Below are 18,173 nucleotides of genomic sequence, written 5' to 3'. Positions count from 1 at the left end.
TTTGGTATGTGTCGCGCGTATTTATGAAATATTGATTGTTCTTTGCAATTGATATTGGAAACTGTTATATTTTTGGGGCCCTGTGTCCTACTGCAATCGTTCTTCTTCTTTCTTCGCCTTTAACGTGAAAACTGTGATAGTCTTTTATATTTTCATTAAAAATTCATTGATTTATCACAAAACTATGTTTTGGTTTTCAATTGTTCAACGATAAGTAATTTTCTTATTTTAATCACTCCCTTTTGTCTTATTTGCTTATTTCTCTCTCTGTACACTCATTTTCTGCTTTCAAACCGGGCCAATCAAAAGACGTATACGAAAAAAAAAAGAGTTTCTTGTATCACAAACAATAATTTATTGAATAATGTACAATTTGTATTACTGGGTGATTCCGTTCTAACTGTGATTTTTTGTATTCAAAATTTCAAGATTTTAAAATTTAACTTTTCTAACTTTTTTATGCATATTATTCATCTATTTTACTGTAAAAATAAAACTCTAAGAGGAATTTACTACAACTTCAAAGTATCACGAGCAAGACACAAATGTCGGATTTTGAGTTCCACGGTACTGACTCATTTATCCACGGTACTGACATGGTAACTTAAGATATTAAACAACAAGTGCATCAATTTTCCTCAGTTTGATCATAAACATTAGAATTTATAAGGTAATTAGTTTAAATCATTTGTTACGACAAAAAAATTAATAATTTATCGGTAAATTCTAGGAATGGACATGACACGGTACTGACATTCAAGTGATGTAGTATAAGTTTTCTTTAAGTGGCAAGTTATATTGTATAAAAATAATGTTTAAATATCTTAAGAATTATTCAATTAACACAAAATTTTTATTAATTGATTATTAATTAATGACTAGTACAAAAAAACAATACAGGACATTGAATATCACAGTTAGAACGGAATCACCCTACTACTGATTTATTGTTTCATTAGTTGTTTTATCGTCTTCTTCGATCGGTTTACTTTTGACTGGTACACGTGGAGAAAGATTCAACATACTAGCCCATTGTCCTTCGCAGAGTTCATCGAAGGTCATGTCTTCTAAACGGAATCCTCCTAAATTCCCAGGACCTCTGCAAGTTGGCTGCGCATCCCATAATTTATCCTTGTTGTTACTTATCCAACTGGAATATAGAAAAACAATAAAAAAAAGGATGTTTCTCATGGAAATACTTGAAGATTATGAAAAATTCGATTATTATTACTTACAGTGATAAATACAAGATATTACAGTCGCAATGCCATGGGTTTTTGGCCAATTTAATGGCGGTTAATTCAGATAAGTAATCTAAACATTTTGACGGTAAAAAATGAAATTTATTACTATCCAGATGCCTAAAAAAACAAATCACCATGGAAATTTCATGTAAGAAAACAAAATTTTATATTAGTAAGAAAAGAAAAACGTGTGGAAAAAAGTGAAAAATAACAAAGAAATCTGAGTCAGACTTTTACTAGTACAATTTGGTCAAATATTTGATATTCTGATGTTAATTATGTTGACAATTCACTTTTTAAAGAGGAATTTAGTGAAAAATTGACTTTTTCATCAAAATTTGCTATAAAACTTTGTTTTATGATGTTAGAAATTATGTAGAATTACGTAAGTTACACTCGACACCATCAAAAATAATTAATAAACAATTGTTTTTATAAAAACTAACAGTGAAACTTTAGGAGTAATTTCTACGGCTACACTTCTGGCAAACCATTTCGAATTGACTGTTTTTCGTTGGTCTAAAGAAAAAGTGGCAACACGTCCAATAATTCCGAAAAAACAGGCAACCATTTGCTTCAAAATGCTTTGAACGCGAACGAATTTTATTGGAATTAGTTTGTCTTGAAAGATCCGTACGCGTAGATCTATGATTCATCGCCTGTCACGAACTTTTGGACGTCTTTTGAAGCAACTCGTAAATATATGCCTCAAACTAATACGGCGATGTTGCCATATCAGTTAACGCACAGCATCGATGTCTTTTCGCTAAATTCATCGTGTGGCGAAGTTTAATCCACGACGAAAGTCATCAAAAATCATCGCACGAATGCTTCAAGTATCTATGAAAAAAAGCACTCGAATGACAACACGTTTTGAGTACGTTCACCATTTAAAATGTCAAAATTTATTATCGCAATGTCAGATTTGACATATTCAAATCAGTGTTACCATATGTCAAAACGTTATTTAACCAGAACTAACAACGTACATAAATTATTCTTATTAAACTTTTTTTAATGAAGATACTTACAGCTTTTGTAAACTTGTTGTGTACATAAAAATTTTAGAATTAATATTTTTCAAAATATTATTATTTATCAACAAAGAGGTTAAGCTAATCAGTCCGTTAAACGTTTTTTCTTTCAATTCCTCCAAGTTGTTAGAAAATAAAAATAACTTTTCCATATTTCTATTTTCGACAAACGCATTCTCCGGCAAATCGTTGATGTAATTTTGCCCCAAATGTAATTCTAGAATGTTGCTTAATCTTATGAAATCTTTTTGACCGATCTAAAATAAATAAAAAGTTAGTTGTGATTATTCTTGTATGTCAAATTCGTTTAAACCATGGAATTTAGAGCTGAGGAGATGCAGTTTTCGAAGAGATTGCAGTCGGTTTATGGTGAAGCCAAGATCCGGACCGGATTTTTAATCAATCGCCCCGACTACTCTATTATTTTGTGGCGCTGTTTTCAAAAAATTGAATGATAGATAATGGAAAAAACTAGTAATTCATAGTTTGTTGCAAAACCGCTTTGTCAATAAACAAAATGGACGCATAGAAACTTTATAATAAAAATTTAACCCTTTGAAAGGTTTTTTTTATAATTAAACGTTATATGGAGTTGAAAACATTGAAGAAAAGTATATTTAAGTAACTTACTTGTGTAATTTTATTGTTTGTTAATTGTAATATCTTCAAATTTTGTAATTTATCCAATAAATTAGGGGAGAGATACGAAATCTGGTTTTTTCGTAAATTCAATTCATGTAGATTCACCAAATTATCAAAAACACCTAAGAGTCATAAATAAATGACATTAATTTCAATATATTTACGTTAGATGTTGTTAAATTGTATATAATTAAAAATATTATGATATCTAGATGATTTTTTCGACATTCCTGAAGATATTTACTATACGATAACGAATAAAACTGTTTACTACAATGTTTTCAGGACTCGAGATTTGTGTGCACGAGGATTACTACTTAAATTTCGAGATATGGCAACACTGATACGAATATGACAAATTTGACATTGTTTTAATAAAGTTTGACAATTTGACATTTGACATACGACTGTTATTTGAGTTGTTTACAGATACTTTAATTGAATTGAATTAAATCAAAGATTTTGACGTGGATTAAACAGAACGTCTCGGGCCACCGTTTTTCGCCGATTTTTCATTTCCAATTAAATCGTGTTCGCATTTCGCTCCAGGACGATTTTCGTAAATTTGCAAAATCGTCGTGTGACAAACCGTGAGATTGATGATACAACAGCATTTCTTAGCAAAAAGTGTTTGAAAAATTCATTCTCGCACATCAGTTCAAGCAATTTTGAACAGTCAAAACATCGAGTTGAAGGGTCAATATCAATTAATCAAAAATACATTACGAGGTCGACGTTTTTTTTATACCTGAAGAATCGGTTGATGAGTTCAAATCGCGAATTTAGAAGGATTGAAAAAAATGATTCAAACGCATGCAAATACAAATAAAAATATTTATTTTTATTTGTTTATCTCAAAACTTAAGTAACAACCCCCGTATCAAGATTCAACTAGTGTAATTGAGCTGAAATGAGACGAATAAAAATGTTTTTAAAACGAAAAAGAAAAAAAATTTACTTTATGATCTAAAATTATCTAAATCTAGGTATAAAAATGGAAAATAATACAAATAAATACACTAAAAAAGAGTTTCGGTATTTTATTCCAAATTATCTAGTCTACTATACCTGTTGGTAGAAGAGTGATGTTATTTTCAGCCAAATAAAGCCTTCTCAATGACCCCAAATCAACAAAAGCAAATTTAGGAACAGTTTCCAAAAGATTATTACTTAAATCCAGATCTTCCAAAGCTTCTAATTTATTAAAAACATTCTCCGGAATAGTCTTCAATTGATTTCTGGACAAATGTAGTAACATCAAATTAGGACATCCTCTAAATAAGTTAGAAGGAAGGTTCTTCAATACATTTTCAGATGCATCGAACGTTTGTAAATTCATTTGATGCACCAGTAAATCCGGATACAATTCTTCTAATTGGTTTTTATGTAAACGACTAAAATATGGATTTTATTTATTCAATGGTAATTTCAAAAGTACCTTACAACTCACAGATACTTCAAACTGTTCAATGTTGCGAATATATTAGTAGGCAAATGGTCTATCTTGTTGTCGAATAAATCTAATTCACTTAAATACGTCATATACCTAAATACATTCCTATGTAATGACGTCAACTGGTTTATACCCAAATCCCTGAAAAAAAAAAAAGAAAATTCGCTTCGTGCATGACTTTTAATACATTTTCATCTATATTTAAAATCGTAGAGCACTTCCTGATTATGCCTGTGCTTCAAATGAATAGCAATGACGATGTAGAATCATCCATTATGCTGGATGTCTGCGCATATTTCTCAGGCTCAACCAATTCACTCATGTTGCATCTCAATTGAAAGGGGTCCGTTAACTGATTGTTCTTAGATGAAAACCAACATCTTAACCTAATTAGAACTCCAGATGTGCAGAAAAATGTCAGAAATCTGTTCTCAGGCTCAACCAATTCACTCATGCTGCATCTCAAATGAAAGAGTTTCGTTAACTGATTGTTCTTAGATGAAAACCAACATCTTAACCTAATTAGAACTCCAGATGTGCAGAAAAATGTCAGGAAACTCTTCTCAGGCTCAACCAATTCACTCATGCTGCATCTCAATTGAAAGAGTTTCGTTAACTGATTGTTCTTAGATGAAAACCAACATCTTAACCTAATTAGAACTCCAGATGTGCAGAAAAATGTCAGAAATCTGTTCTCAGGCTCAACCAATTCACTCATGCTGCATCTCAAATGAAAGAGTTTCGTTAACTGATTGTTCTTAGATGAAAACCAACATCTTAACCTAATTAGAACTCCAGATGTGCAGAAAAATGTCAGAAATCTGTTCTCAGGCTCAACCAATTCACTCATGTTGCATCTCAAATGAAAGAGTTTCGTTAACTGATTGTTCTTAGATGAAAACCAACATCTTAACCTAATTAGAACTCCAGATGTGCAGAAAAATGTCAGAAATCTGTTCTCAGGCTCAACCAATTCACTCATGCTGCATCTCAATTGAAAGAGTTTCGTTAACTGATTGTTCTTAGATGAAAACCAACATCTTAACCTAATTAGAACTCCAGATGTGCAGAAAAATGTCAGAAATCTGTTCTCAGGCTCAACCAATTCACTCATGCTGCATCTCAATTGAAAGAGTTTCGTTAACTGATTGTTCTTAGATGAAAACCAACATCTTAACCTAATTAGAACTCCAGATGTGCAGAAAAATGTCAGAAATCTGTTCTCAGGCTCAACCAATTCACTCATGCTGCATCTCAATTGAAAGAGTTTCGTTAACTGATTGTTCTTAGATGAAAACCAACATCTTAACCTAATTAGAACTCCAGATGTGCAGAAAAATGTCAGAAATCTGTTCTCAGGCTCAACCAATTCACTCATGCTGCATGTCAAATGAAAGAGTTTCGTTAACTGATTGTTCTTAGATGAAAACCAACATCTTAACCTAATTAGAACTCCAGATGTGCAGAAAAATGTCAGGAAACTCTTCTCAGGCTCAACCAATTCATTCATGTTGCATGTCAAAGGGATCCGAACCTCAATTAGACCTCGAGAACCCTATAAAAACTTCGGAACTGAACAGGAAATGAGTATTTTGAATATATTATGAGTTGTGAGTATGATTTTTAGAAGCCTTCACATTCTGGACCTTATTGGAGTTACCTGATGAGGAAAAGTTTTGAAAAATGAGTGCTAGATCAGATTGAGGCTCTATTGACTACAATGGAAGGAATCCTTAATCGGGGAAGTATTATATAGACGGCGTCAGCTTTGGTGGTAAGGCAATACAGCAAAAATGAGCATCAAGATACAACTGGAGGTTGAGGGGGATAAAATACGTTGATTTTATCTAAAACATACTGTAGAACCATGAACCATAAGATATCTACTGGTTATTTTTTGCTTAAGAAACAATTTACTCACAAAGTTATAACATCCTCGGGTAGAACTTGCTCAGATGGTATAGCAGATAACTTTTTCTGCCAACAAGACACGGATTTCAGTTCCGGTGTACATTTACAGGGTCCTTCTCCGCATTCTATCCACCTTTCGTTTGCTGTTGAAATTTTCCACACTAAAACTCCATAGTGATAATAATGAAAATAAAAGGACGATTGAAAATAATACCGGGTTGTTCTAAAGACCTAATTCTCCTTTCTAATTTTGATAGGTGATCGTCGCGACCATCGTTTTCCAAACTATCGGAAAATTCTCTTAAATTCATTTCGCTTCGAGACAAAGCTTGACAAGCGTTTATTTCACAGAATTCCCCTTCGGCTTTTATGCGAAAAAACGTACAAAACAAGATGAAAATTAGAGACATTCTCGCAAGAACTTCTCTACAGAACTAAAGTTAAACCAATTGTTTCATTGAATAATAATTCTGTTTATTGTAGCGTGAAAAATTAACTTCCTACAATCGTAATTCATCATTTTATATACCGTGTTATATGTATTCAAGGTGGAAATTGAAATAACCTGTTAAATTGTTCTTGAAAGGGGACTGAAAGAGAGCCGAGGGTTGAAAAATTTGGTAACCTCGACATTTGGGGTAATAGAGAAAACTTTTTAACAAATTAATTTGCTTGTAGTATGTACCTCGACTTGGAGATGTCGATTTATGTTTGGGAATTCATTTTGGACGCTCAATTTGTTTTAATTTTTTGTTTTAATTCTGAATCCATCATTTGGGGCGTAAAATATTGGGTTCTAGAGAGATTCATAATTGTAGATAAATCTACTTTGTTTTAATTGGAAATTACGCCACTGATGAAGTACAACGACACCGAAACTTGCATTATAACTTGTGAATAATAATTTCGAATATTTTTTTAAAAATTATTCGTAGAAATCAATTGAATGTCATGTGATTTATCACAAACATCAATAACATCCTTATCAATAATCCGAATAGATAAAATAAAATATCCAGAAATACAAATGAAAATATATTTTCGATAACAGAGAAATTAGATAAAGTTGATTAATTGATGCAAATAGTCGATTTATTACTTTAGTACAATGACAACTTGAATCAAAAAAGATGCGGATAAGTGTGTTTATTTTGAGTTTATTTTTATTAAGGCCTTCGCAGGCCAGTAACAACGGTAAGTTGGTTCAAATCCATTCAATTATCAACCGTATAATATCAGATTTTGATAGTCCTAGCTACCATTTTTATTAACCTAGATTAAAATCGAAAGATAAATATTTTGAAAAGGGGAATCCCTAGGAGGTGCTTTTATTTTCAAAATTCCAATAAAAAACATGTTTAAAAATCGTACTGAAGGTAAAAACAAATCAAAATTCAGTTCTATCACACTAATTTTATCTTTGAAAGGTACTTGAATCGTCTAATCGTATCTAAATTACAGCTTAGAGAAATAATTAAATCATTTTATTTTCGTTTTCTTCTTTTAAGATTTAAAAAATAATTTCGTAATCTATTGAATGTAAAAGAAAACTAAATACAGCTTTATACGAGGTCTGGCTATTAAAAAACGTTTTTTCCATTGATCGAAAGCAATCCTAAAAATCTTGTTTGGTGAGGGTCTTCAGGAAACTCAAATCGAGTCCATTTCGAAGCAGATCTTTTTCTAAACTTTCAAGGAAATCTGAGCAGACCCGTTGACGCAAGAGGAGTCAGATTTTTTGCCACCAACTTCGCTCAGACTTTTGTAACCAACCGGACGTTCATTCGACGATCTGCAAGCACAATTTGGTTGATTTTGGTCACTGTTTCCGATGTCGAAACAGTTAGAGGGCGATCTGAGGCCTATGGAGATGTTTTCCATTGATTGAAGCAGTGCTGGAAGTCTTCTTTGGTGAGGACCTTTAGGAGGTTTGTCGTTTTTTGCTTTACCGCTTCCATCGTCTCAAATCGGGCCCCTTTCAAAGAAAATCTTTTTCTAACCTTCCTAATCTTTCAAGGAAATTGGAGCAGACCCGCTGACGCGAGAGTTTTTGGTCAGGAGTCAGACTTTTGGGCACTTTTGTCATGTGTAATTCCACGGGCAGAATTTTTCTAATCGTTTCTTTATCGGTGATTACAGCCTCGGCAATCATCCAATCATTCGACGATCTGCACGCACAATTTGGTTGATTTTGGTCACTGTTTCCGATGTCGAAACAGTTAGAGGGCGATCTGAGGCCTATGGAGATGTTTTCCATTGATTGAAGCAGTGCTGGAAGTCTTCTTTGGTGAGGACCTTTAGGAGGTTTGTCGTTTTTTGCTTTACCGCTTCCATCGCCTCAAATCGGGCCCCTTTCAAAGAAAATCTTTTTCTAACCTTCCTAATCTTTCAAGGAAATCGGAGCAGATCCGCTGACGCGAGAGTTTTTGGTCAGGAGTCAGACTTTTGGGCACTTTTGTCATGTGTAATTCCACGGGCAGAATTTTTCTAATCGTTTCTTTATCGGTGATTACAGCCTCGGCAATCATCCAATCATTCGACGATCTGCACGCACAATTTGGTTGATTTTGGTCACTGTTTCCGATGTCGAAACAGTTAGAGGGCGATCTGAGGCCTATGGAGATGTTTTCCATTGATTGAAGCAGTGCTGGAAGTCTTCTTTGGTGAGGACCTTTAGGAGGTTTGTCGTTTTTTGCTTTACCGCTTCCATCGCCTCAAATCGGGCCCCTTTCAAAGAAAATCTTTTTCTAACCTTCCTAATCTTTCAAGGAAATCTGAGCAGACCCGCTGACGCGAGAGTTTTTGGTCAGGAGTCAGACTTTTGGGCACTTTTGTCATGTGTAATTCCACGGGCAGAATTTTTCTAATCGTTTCTTTATCGGTGATTACAGCCTCGGCAATCATCCAATCATTCGACGATCTGCACGCACAATTTGGTTGATTTTGGTCACTGTTTCCGGAGTTGAAACAGTCACAGAGCGACCAGGACGCTGATCATCTTCAGTGCTCCACTAAAGCGTTTACACCACTGAAAAACACCTACGCGATATAGAGAATTGTCCCCATAGGTCTTTTGCAACAATTTACAACAAGAAATTTGAGATTGATACTTTGCTCCTGAGAAAAACGTGTTGGTCTTGAACCTAATTTATTATAGAAATCATAATCTTTGCTGGCGGATTAAATTTAGAATCGATCCCGAAGCTTTTAATCCTCTATGTGCCATAACTAACGAAATCGATTCGAAGAATTTTGAAAATGCCTTTGAAAGTGTCTTTCTTCTTCTGTACATCGGGATTTTAGTCGTTTTCTTCTTCGATATTATTAAAATTTTGACAAAAAAGGTTTTTCTACTGGACCGAGATTGTTTATGGCCTATTGTTATTAATTAAATCGAATCTTTCATTAATTCCATTGAAAAGCCACTTAACTCAACCCCTTTCTATTATTAAAGAGTCCAATGAATTTTTCATAAGCGTTTACAAAATCTTTTTAGGTAAATGTGAAATAACAGACATAACTGACGATGAATGGGAAGTGTTTCTTCAACCATCAGAAAAAGTTTACGATGATGTTAATAATAAAGTTATATACCAAAGTCCTTATACGAATAAACTAAGTAAGCATATTATTTATTAATCTACGTATATATCTTATAAATCACTCAATTTTCTTAAAACTTTCTTTAAATAAATCTAGAAAAAAGCTTTATAATCGAAGTCCCAACGAAGAAACTAGACTAGAATCATCCAGAAGTTGGTGGAAGGCTCTAAGCTTGGGTAAACTTCTTGGAAAACCAGATAAAACAAAAAAATTTGGTAGATATTCCAAACAAAATTACAAACGGTGCTTCAATTCAGAGTTACAGCTCAAGCTGCGATTCTGGTTTGACTGATTCACCATTAAACTTCATGGTGACAATGTCCAAGTCATGTTCGATAACTTTGATCGAAATCTTCATGAAGACATTTCAAATTTGATCCCAAAATTGATTGATGATTGAAGTTTAAGGTTCAATCTATCAGAAGATCTGTGAAGATCGGAAGCCAGACTATATCTTTCAAATGTCCACACTGATCTTATCCTTGTTTACTTTCATGAAGGAGATTATTTCGTCTTTTAGATCCCAAACTCGTTCGAAAACCTTTCCTGCACTGAACTACGTTACTTTAGTGCAGTAAAGTACATCAGAAGATTCAACAATGACTCAAGAAATTGTCTATGAGTGTCTACGAATGTTATTAACAAGCTTATTAACAACATCGAGCACATGCTTTATGTCTTTAGCAGATTTAGATAGAGCCTCTACTAACTTATGAAACTTAGTCTTTTTACTCGAGATCGCTAGGTCGTTGACTGTCCTTACAGCAAACTAGTACGTTAGTTAATGTAAGATGCTTCCCACAGATGGAGTTAATGTCTATATTTACCCGTTTGAGGGATAGATAATTCATCTGTGTCTACCTCGTCGTGAAACGCCACCTTGCGTGTTTTTGTAGGGTTTATTCAAAACCGCGGGCCGTATTTGGCCCGTGGGCCGTACTTTACCCATAAGCGAATTTTCGGACGAATCACTCATCCTTAAGGCGACGTTTGATAATTTCTATTCTTGTTGTGCCATATAAAACGTTTTATAGACAATATTTTTTCCATACATTCACGAAAATGTTTTGAGTTTCTAATGTAACTTTTTCAGCTGATTTGGAATGTATTTGTACAAGCGATAGTTGTAAAAAGGAATATGATTATATTAAAATCGAAAATAATGAAGCGGAATCAAAATTCATTATTTCCACATCCGATCATATGACTGATTTGGACGCCGATACTGAAAAAACTCAACAATCTTTCATAAGGGTGGTATATAGTTGTACAATGAAATGTAATACGGATCAAACAAGTACATTGGTGAGTTAAAACTACAAACAAACATTCTACCTTAGATCTACCTTACAGTTCTTCGAGGATGGTTTCAAAAGTATCTGGTCTCGCCTAAAGATGGCGATAGTTGCTGTATTAGAAACTACACAATCTATAGAGGTTCCAAGCTCGAAGACGCTGTAATATCCGGCGATTGAGCCGAGCCGCTCGGTGCGAACATTCGTTGAATTTTCAATTAGGTTCTGACAATAACTTTTTTTTTATTTTCGACATGGAAAACGCATTTTTTCAACGGAAAGATACCTGGAAAAACATATTTAGACGAATTAGGATTTTTTTTGACAACATCGGACTTGGAGAAACTATTTTAAAAAAAATTTAATCATTTATTGACCAAATTCGACTTGTGATTAATATTTTTCTTGATGTAGACTTGGAAAAACTATTTTCTGAATAATATTCGACTTTAGAGTCATTTTTTCTTAAGCATTTTGACTCTGAAAAGCCATTTCTGTTAAAATTCGACTTTGGACTCATTTTTTCTTAAATATTTTGTCTTAGAAAAGTCTTTTAGCGCAAATTCGACTTTCGAGTAAATTTTTTGAAAGATTTGGTGTTGGAAAAGTCATTTCAGTCCACATTCTACTTTGGGAATCTCTTTTTTTGGCAAATTTTGACCCGGAAAAGCCGTTTTTGTCGATATTCGACTCTGGAGTCATTTTCTTGGAAGATTTCGTTTTTGGAGTTATAAATTTTTACTTAGAAAAGCCATTTTTATCCAAATTCGAGTCTTTTTTGCGAGTTTTGATTTGGAAAAATCATTTTTTGTCAAATTGTATCTTCAGAAAGATTTGTTGTCAAAATCAGGCTCAGAAAAAGCATTTTCAGAAAGTTTTTTGGTAAATGTAGAATTGGTAAAACTATTTTCTGACTAATTTTCGGCTTTGTAAAACATTTTAGTAAAAATTGGGCCATTTCGGACCAAATTCGACTTTTTAACTATTTTCTTTGGCAAATTTTGAAGTCTTAAATGGAGTTTCGAGTCTTCTTTGGCAAATTTTGACTTGGAAAAAATCTTTTAGACTAAATTCGACCTTGGATTCATTTTTTTGGTAAATTTCGAAGTCTAAAATGGAGTTTCGAGTCTTCTTTGGCAAATTTTAACTTGGAAAAAATCTTTTAGTCTAAACTCGACTTTGGAGTCATTTTTTTGGCAAATTTTGAAGTTTAAAATGGAATTTCGAGTCTTTTTTGACAAATTTTAACTTGGAAAAAATCTTTTAGTCTAAATTCGACCTTGGATTCATTTTTTTGGCAAATTTTGAAGTTTAAAATGGAATTTCGAGTCTTTTTTGACAAATTTTGACTTGGAAAAAATCTTTTAGACTAAATTCGACCTTGGATTCATTTTTTTGGCAAATTTCGAAGTCTAAAATAGATTTTCGAGTCTTCTTTGGCAAATTTTAACTTGGAAAAAATCTTTTAGTCTAAATTCGACCTTGGATTCATTTTTTTGGCAAATTTCGAAGTCTAAAATAGATTTTCGAGTCTTCTTTGGCAAATTTTAACTTGGAAAAAATCTTTTAGTCTAAACTCGACTTTGGAGTCATTTTTTTTGGAAATTTTGAAGTTTAAAATGGAATTTCGAGTCTTTTTTGACAAATTTTAACTTGGAAAAAATCTTTTAGTCTAAATTCGACCTTGGATTCATTTTTTTGGCAAATTTCGAAGTCTAAAATAGATTTTCGAGTCTTCTTTGGCAAATTTTAACTTGGAAAAAATCTTTTAGTCTAAACTCGACTTTGGAGTCATTTTTTTTGGAAATTTTGAAGTTTAAAATGGAATTTCGAGTCTTTTTTGACAAATTTTAACTTGGAAAAAATCTTTTAGTCTAAATTCGACCTTGGATTCATTTTTTTGGCAAATTTTGAAGTTTAAAATGGAATTTCGAGTCTCTTTTGACAAATTTTGACTTGGAAAAAATCTTTTAGACTAAATTCGACCTTGGATTCATTTTTTTGGCAAATTTTGAAGTCTAAAATGGACTATCGAGTCTTCTTTGGCAAATTTTGACTTGGAAAAAATCTTTTAGACTTAATTCGACCTTGGATTCATTTTTTTGGGAAATTTTGAAGTCTAAATTGGAGTTCCGAGTCTTTTTTGACAAATTTTGACTTGGAAAAATCTTTTAGTCTAAATTCGACCTTGGATTCATTTTTTTGGCAAATTTCGAAGTCTAAAATAGATTTTCGAGTCTTCTTTGGCAAATTTTAACTTGGAAAAAATCTTTTAGTCTAAACTCGACTTTGGAGTCATTTTTTTGGCAAATTTTGAAGTTTAAAATGGAATTTCGAGTCTTTTTTGACAAATTTTAACTTGGAAAAAATCTTTTAGTCTAAATTCGACTTTGGAGTCATTTTTTTGGCAAATTTTGAATTCTGAAATGGAGTTTCAAGTCTTCTTTGGCAGATTTTGATTTGGAAAAATTTATTTTGGTTATGAGGATAGTTCAAACAAATAAAATTTGCTCTGTGAAAAGAAAAACTTCATTTAATACGCCGGTATTTGTAGCTGTTGATTCGCGGTACGTTATTGGAACCCAGTTGATATAATAAAAAAGAACTGTTTACTTCTTGGTACTACAAGAACTTTATTATTGAAAAATAATTGATAAATGATCTTCTTTTGAACTTCCCATCTCCATGGACTGTAAACAGGTCAGGTAAATCAATTTATATTTGCCATTACGACGTTAAGGATTTGAACCAAGTCTTCTACTCATCGATTCAAAGCTTGGCTTCTTCCTACTCCCTTCAGAACTTTTTTTACAACAGAAACAGTTCCTCGGAATCTTCTAGACATCTTCTAGATATTCGTATTATCAATCAGTACTTGCTCAGCACAAAAATGAAAGGAGTTGAGTTGAATTATTGATATTACATATATAGTTTACTTCAATATGAAAAATTTCATTTTTAGCCAATCTATATCGATATTTACGACAAAAATAATCATGAACCCGAGTTCGAAGAAGAAAATTATAATTATAAAGTCGCCTCTCCGATAATGCCCGTTACGGATTTCACTTTGTACGGCGATTCTATAAAAGCTGAAGATTTGGATTTTTCAAATACCGAAATGACCTTCACGATAGAACCCAACGATTTTGATATAACCACCACGGTCGATTATAATAATACCAAAAAGTATATAGCAAATATTAGAGCGAACAAAGCATTAACAATTAGCTCATCTAGAATCTACACGCTCACAGCTACGGTAAGTAAACAATCAATACTATGTTTTGGCATAATTAACGATATTGTGGAAACTACAACAAAAACAATTCAAACCTTTCAATAAGCTCCGGGACCCAATGGAGAAGAAAGAAATGAAATAGCAGACAAATTCGCTAATGCACCGTTGATAGGATCTAAATCTTTATGCGGAATCAGCTGCAGGATAAATACCATGAAAGGTAGATAAAAAAATAGTTGAAACAGATGAAGATAGTCCTGGACTATCAACAGTCATGTCGAGGTAGAGCTGCCTAAATAATCACACAAAGACAAGACTTCTATAGCATTAAACCTGGATGATGATGAAGATCTTTTGGAGTTGGAGCCATCCGGAACTGTTCAAAAGGAATGGGATTGAAACTACCATTACCAATACCGCAGCAAGATGTTTTGGCGTAATTAACGATATTGTGGAAACTACAACAAAAACAATTCAAACCCTTCAATAAGCTCCGGGACCCAATGGAGAAGAAAGAAATGAAATAGCAGACAAATTCGCTAATAAACCATTGGTAGGATCTAAATCTTTAATCGGAATCAGCTGCAGGATAAATACCATGAAAGGTAGATAAAAAAATAGTTGAAACAGATGAAGATAGTCCTGGACTATCAACAGTCATGTCGAGGTAGAGCTGCCTAAATAATCACACAAAGACAAGACTTCTATAGCATTAAACCCGGATGATGATGAAGATCTTTTGGAGTTGGAGCCATCCGGAACTGTTCAAAAGGAATGGGATTGAAACTACCATTACCAATACCGCAGCAAGATGTTTTGGCGTAATTAACGATATTGTGGAAACTACAACAAAAACAATTCAAACCTTTCAATAAGCTCCGGGACCCAATGGAGAAGAAAGAAATGAAATAGCAGACAAATTCGCTAATAAACCATTGGTAGGATCTAAATCTTTAATCGGAATCAGCTGCAGGATAAATACTATGAAAAGTATATAAAAAAATAGTTGAAACAGACAAAGATAGTCCTGGACTATCAACAGTCATGTCGAGGTAGAGCTGCCTAAATAATCACACAAAGACAAGACTTCTATAGCATTAAACCCGGATGATGATGAAGATCTTTTGGAGTTGGAGCCATCCGGAACTGTTCAAAAGGAATGGGATTGAAACTACCATTACCAATACCGCAGCAAGAAAAGGAGACACATCCTACAACAAAAAATCATCATTTTGGAAGATTTGATATCTTTTCAGTCGATTATTTTTCAATTTAAATTTTTAGGATGGTGGTACTGACCCTGGTCCCCTCAATAAAACCGTCAAAATAACAATCGACGTTGACGAAACGTTGAGTTTAGATTTCCCTTACTTTGTATATCCAGACGATAATCTAGCTGCTTACAAATTCGACTACGATTCTAACGAGAACAAATTGATACCTCTAACCGGAAATATAACATTACATACGACCAGATCGGAAATCACTGACATTCATTTAATAGGAGGTGAGTTAAATCTGTTTTTAAGCAACCTAGGCAAGACCTTGCTTAACGCTTAGGATACGTCCCATCAAATTAGCACCAACGCTTGATTTTGAACTGGATCATGGGATAGAAATGTTCCATCAACATTATGGGGGATAGTTTGAACCATCTTAGACTAGCTTCGGCCTGAATGGTGTTAAAAATTCTTCTAGGTCTTTCCATTATGATGGATTCACTTAATTGCGTTCAATATTTTCCCATTTCCTCCATGAGGTTGTTCCCAGAAGTTGCATTAACTTTCCAGTTCAATTCAATGCTTCGCTAATTCGAGAAAAACGTTTTTTGTTTTCCAATATCAACAAAGTCTGGTTTGGAAGTGTTTATTCGTTGAAATTTTCAGAAATGGAAGATTCTTTTGAAGTGAAATTTGATGCAGCGTCAAAAACTTTCGAAGTCTCTTCACCAGCAACAATTGAAAATCCGGTATCGCCGTCTACGGCGTTGATTTTGAGTTTAAAAACCGATACGGAAGCGTCTACACCGATCATCATTCAATTTTCCAACGTTCCGACAGGTGGGGTTACGTTTAAAGACCACAGCTACACTGGATCTTACGACGATGTTAATAACGTTGTAAATATGAATGAAAATATAGAATTGATCATGAAAACAACCAAAAAACCAACGTTTAATATCACTGGAGGTGAGTAAAACTATATAAACATACCAATAAATTTAACCCTTACATTATTTGTAGATTTATCAGACAACTTTGGGGTAGATTTTGACGAGGATACCAAAGTATGTACGATAAAAGTTGAAAATAAATTAACGCCCGAACAAATATCATCGAAAACGTATTTAACACTAATTATTCAAGCAACTGTAGATACAGATACAGACAAAACTGTTATAGTAATTCAGTTACCAGTACATAAGCTCCAATTTACTAATATATTATATACAGCTACTTATAATGATGATGATACTGTTGATGTCGATAATGAAAATCCTATTGGGTTTACAACGGACGTTACTGACGTGAAAATAACAGTTGACGAACGTAAGTAAATATTTTTATTAAATATTCGTTAGATTGACAGTTGAAAGTTTTTGCTGGGGGTTGAATTTTATTTATTAGAGGTGAAAACTACCCCTATTCGATAAAATTCATAAAAAATAGTTTCGAGTGTATAAATAAATACTTTAAATTAACGTTGATAGACAATTTATGATGTATTAAAAAGTTTTACTCTGTACTCGGGGCTGTTTTTCATTTTTTTAAGGGTGAAAACCATCCCTTTTTTAAAAAAATTTAAATTTTGGATGTGTGACTTATTGAAATCATCTTTAAATTTATTTAAAAATCGTTTTAATATTTTAACTCTTTTTGTTTCTGTATCATCTGCGTCTTCTATATCGTCTTCTTGGTCTAAAATTGGGACTGTGTTATAGCAGTTGTCTTCATTGCAGGCTAAACTCCAAAAGGATATTATCTTCCTGGTGCAGGCTGGTCCGAAGTGTTTATTGGTTTTTTCCCCATAACTCGCTTAGGTTTTAAGCAATCGAGTCACTCAAAAAAGTATCTTGTAGGTTTTTTAGACAGCTACAAGCTCGTTTGAATTAAATTTCTTTCATCTTAAAAAGATTTATGCCAAAAAGGGACAAAAAAAGTACTTTGCGTAAACGCAACGTAAAATGGCCACTTTCAGCTCAATTTTTCTCAAAAATAAGTAGTTTAAACGGTTCAAACACTCAGAGTATATTATTAGGACATTAATAAAGCGATTTGTGGGGTGGTAACGATTTTTTTCAAATGGGGTGAAGGAGAGGGTGAGATTATCACTATTTTTTACAACTAAAAAATAGGAATCGACATTATTTTCTTCATAACTCGCTTAGTTTTAATGCTAGGAACTTTTTAAAAAAACAAAAATGGAGTTTTTTTAAAGGACTTTAAGAAAGTTTCTATAAGTTTTCTGCGAAAAATGCATTGGTTTTCGGTTATTAGACGTAGAAACTTTTTATTTTGGCATTTGAAAATACCAATCGCTTTTCAACGAACAATAATTCCTTTTGTATTGAATCTGCGTAAATCGTAAATACACAATTTTTTTTATTTTTTTATAAGCTACAATTTTGGTTTCTACAGATTTTTCGATTAAATGCATATTTTTCCATTTATTCGCGAAAAACAAACTAAAAACGTGGTTTTTTTGACTGAAAACCGAAATTTTCATGTCGGTAATAATAAGTCGATAAGT

At 33.1% G+C, this 18,173-nt stretch overlaps 2 protein-coding genes across 6 annotated transcripts in view; one reads left to right on the top strand and one right to left on the bottom strand.

The window, feature by feature from the left end:
* Window positions 1-331: 331 nt before the first annotated feature.
* LOC130903636 (leucine-rich repeat-containing protein 15-like) lies at window positions 332-6,714 on the bottom strand. Its single transcript, XM_057815859.1, has 8 exons — window positions 6,499-6,714; window positions 6,295-6,445; window positions 4,371-4,514; window positions 3,989-4,314; window positions 2,909-3,042; window positions 2,276-2,535; window positions 1,236-1,361; window positions 332-1,150 (listed from the first exon to the last, which is right to left on the bottom strand). Exons 1-8 carry the CDS (start codon window positions 6,692-6,694, stop codon window positions 937-939), a joined length of 1,551 nt encoding a protein of 516 aa, XP_057671842.1. The 5' UTR covers window positions 6,695-6,714; the 3' UTR covers window positions 332-936.
* Window positions 6,715-7,337: 623 nt separating this feature from the next.
* Window positions 7,338-18,173, top strand: part of LOC130903546 (uncharacterized) — a 37,394-nt gene continuing 26,558 nt past the window's right edge. For 4 of the 5 annotated variants that reach the window (XM_057815705.1, XM_057815703.1, XM_057815702.1 and 1 more), the window contains exons 1-7: window positions 7,345-7,478; window positions 9,781-9,903; window positions 10,981-11,192; window positions 14,145-14,444; window positions 15,708-15,930; window positions 16,310-16,612; window positions 16,667-16,972. In XM_057815705.1, the coding sequence (XP_057671688.1) occupies window positions 7,415-7,478; window positions 9,781-9,903; window positions 10,981-11,192; window positions 14,145-14,444; window positions 15,708-15,930; window positions 16,310-16,612; window positions 16,667-16,972 (1,531 nt within the window). In that variant the 5' untranslated portion in view covers window positions 7,345-7,414. Of the gene's footprint in view, window positions 7,479-9,780; window positions 9,904-10,980; window positions 11,193-14,144; window positions 14,445-15,707; window positions 15,931-16,309; window positions 16,613-16,666; window positions 16,973-18,173 lie in introns of all 5 variants that reach the window. The other variant, XM_057815700.1, reaches the window with a different exon arrangement.

The sequence above is a fragment of the Diorhabda carinulata genome, chromosome 2 (assembly GCF_026250575.1).
Source record: "Diorhabda carinulata isolate Delta chromosome 2, icDioCari1.1, whole genome shotgun sequence".
Lineage (NCBI taxonomy): Eukaryota > Metazoa > Arthropoda > Insecta > Coleoptera > Chrysomelidae > Diorhabda > Diorhabda carinulata.
The sequence above is the reverse complement of the archived record's forward strand: the minus strand, read 5'-3'. Positions and strand labels throughout refer to the sequence as shown.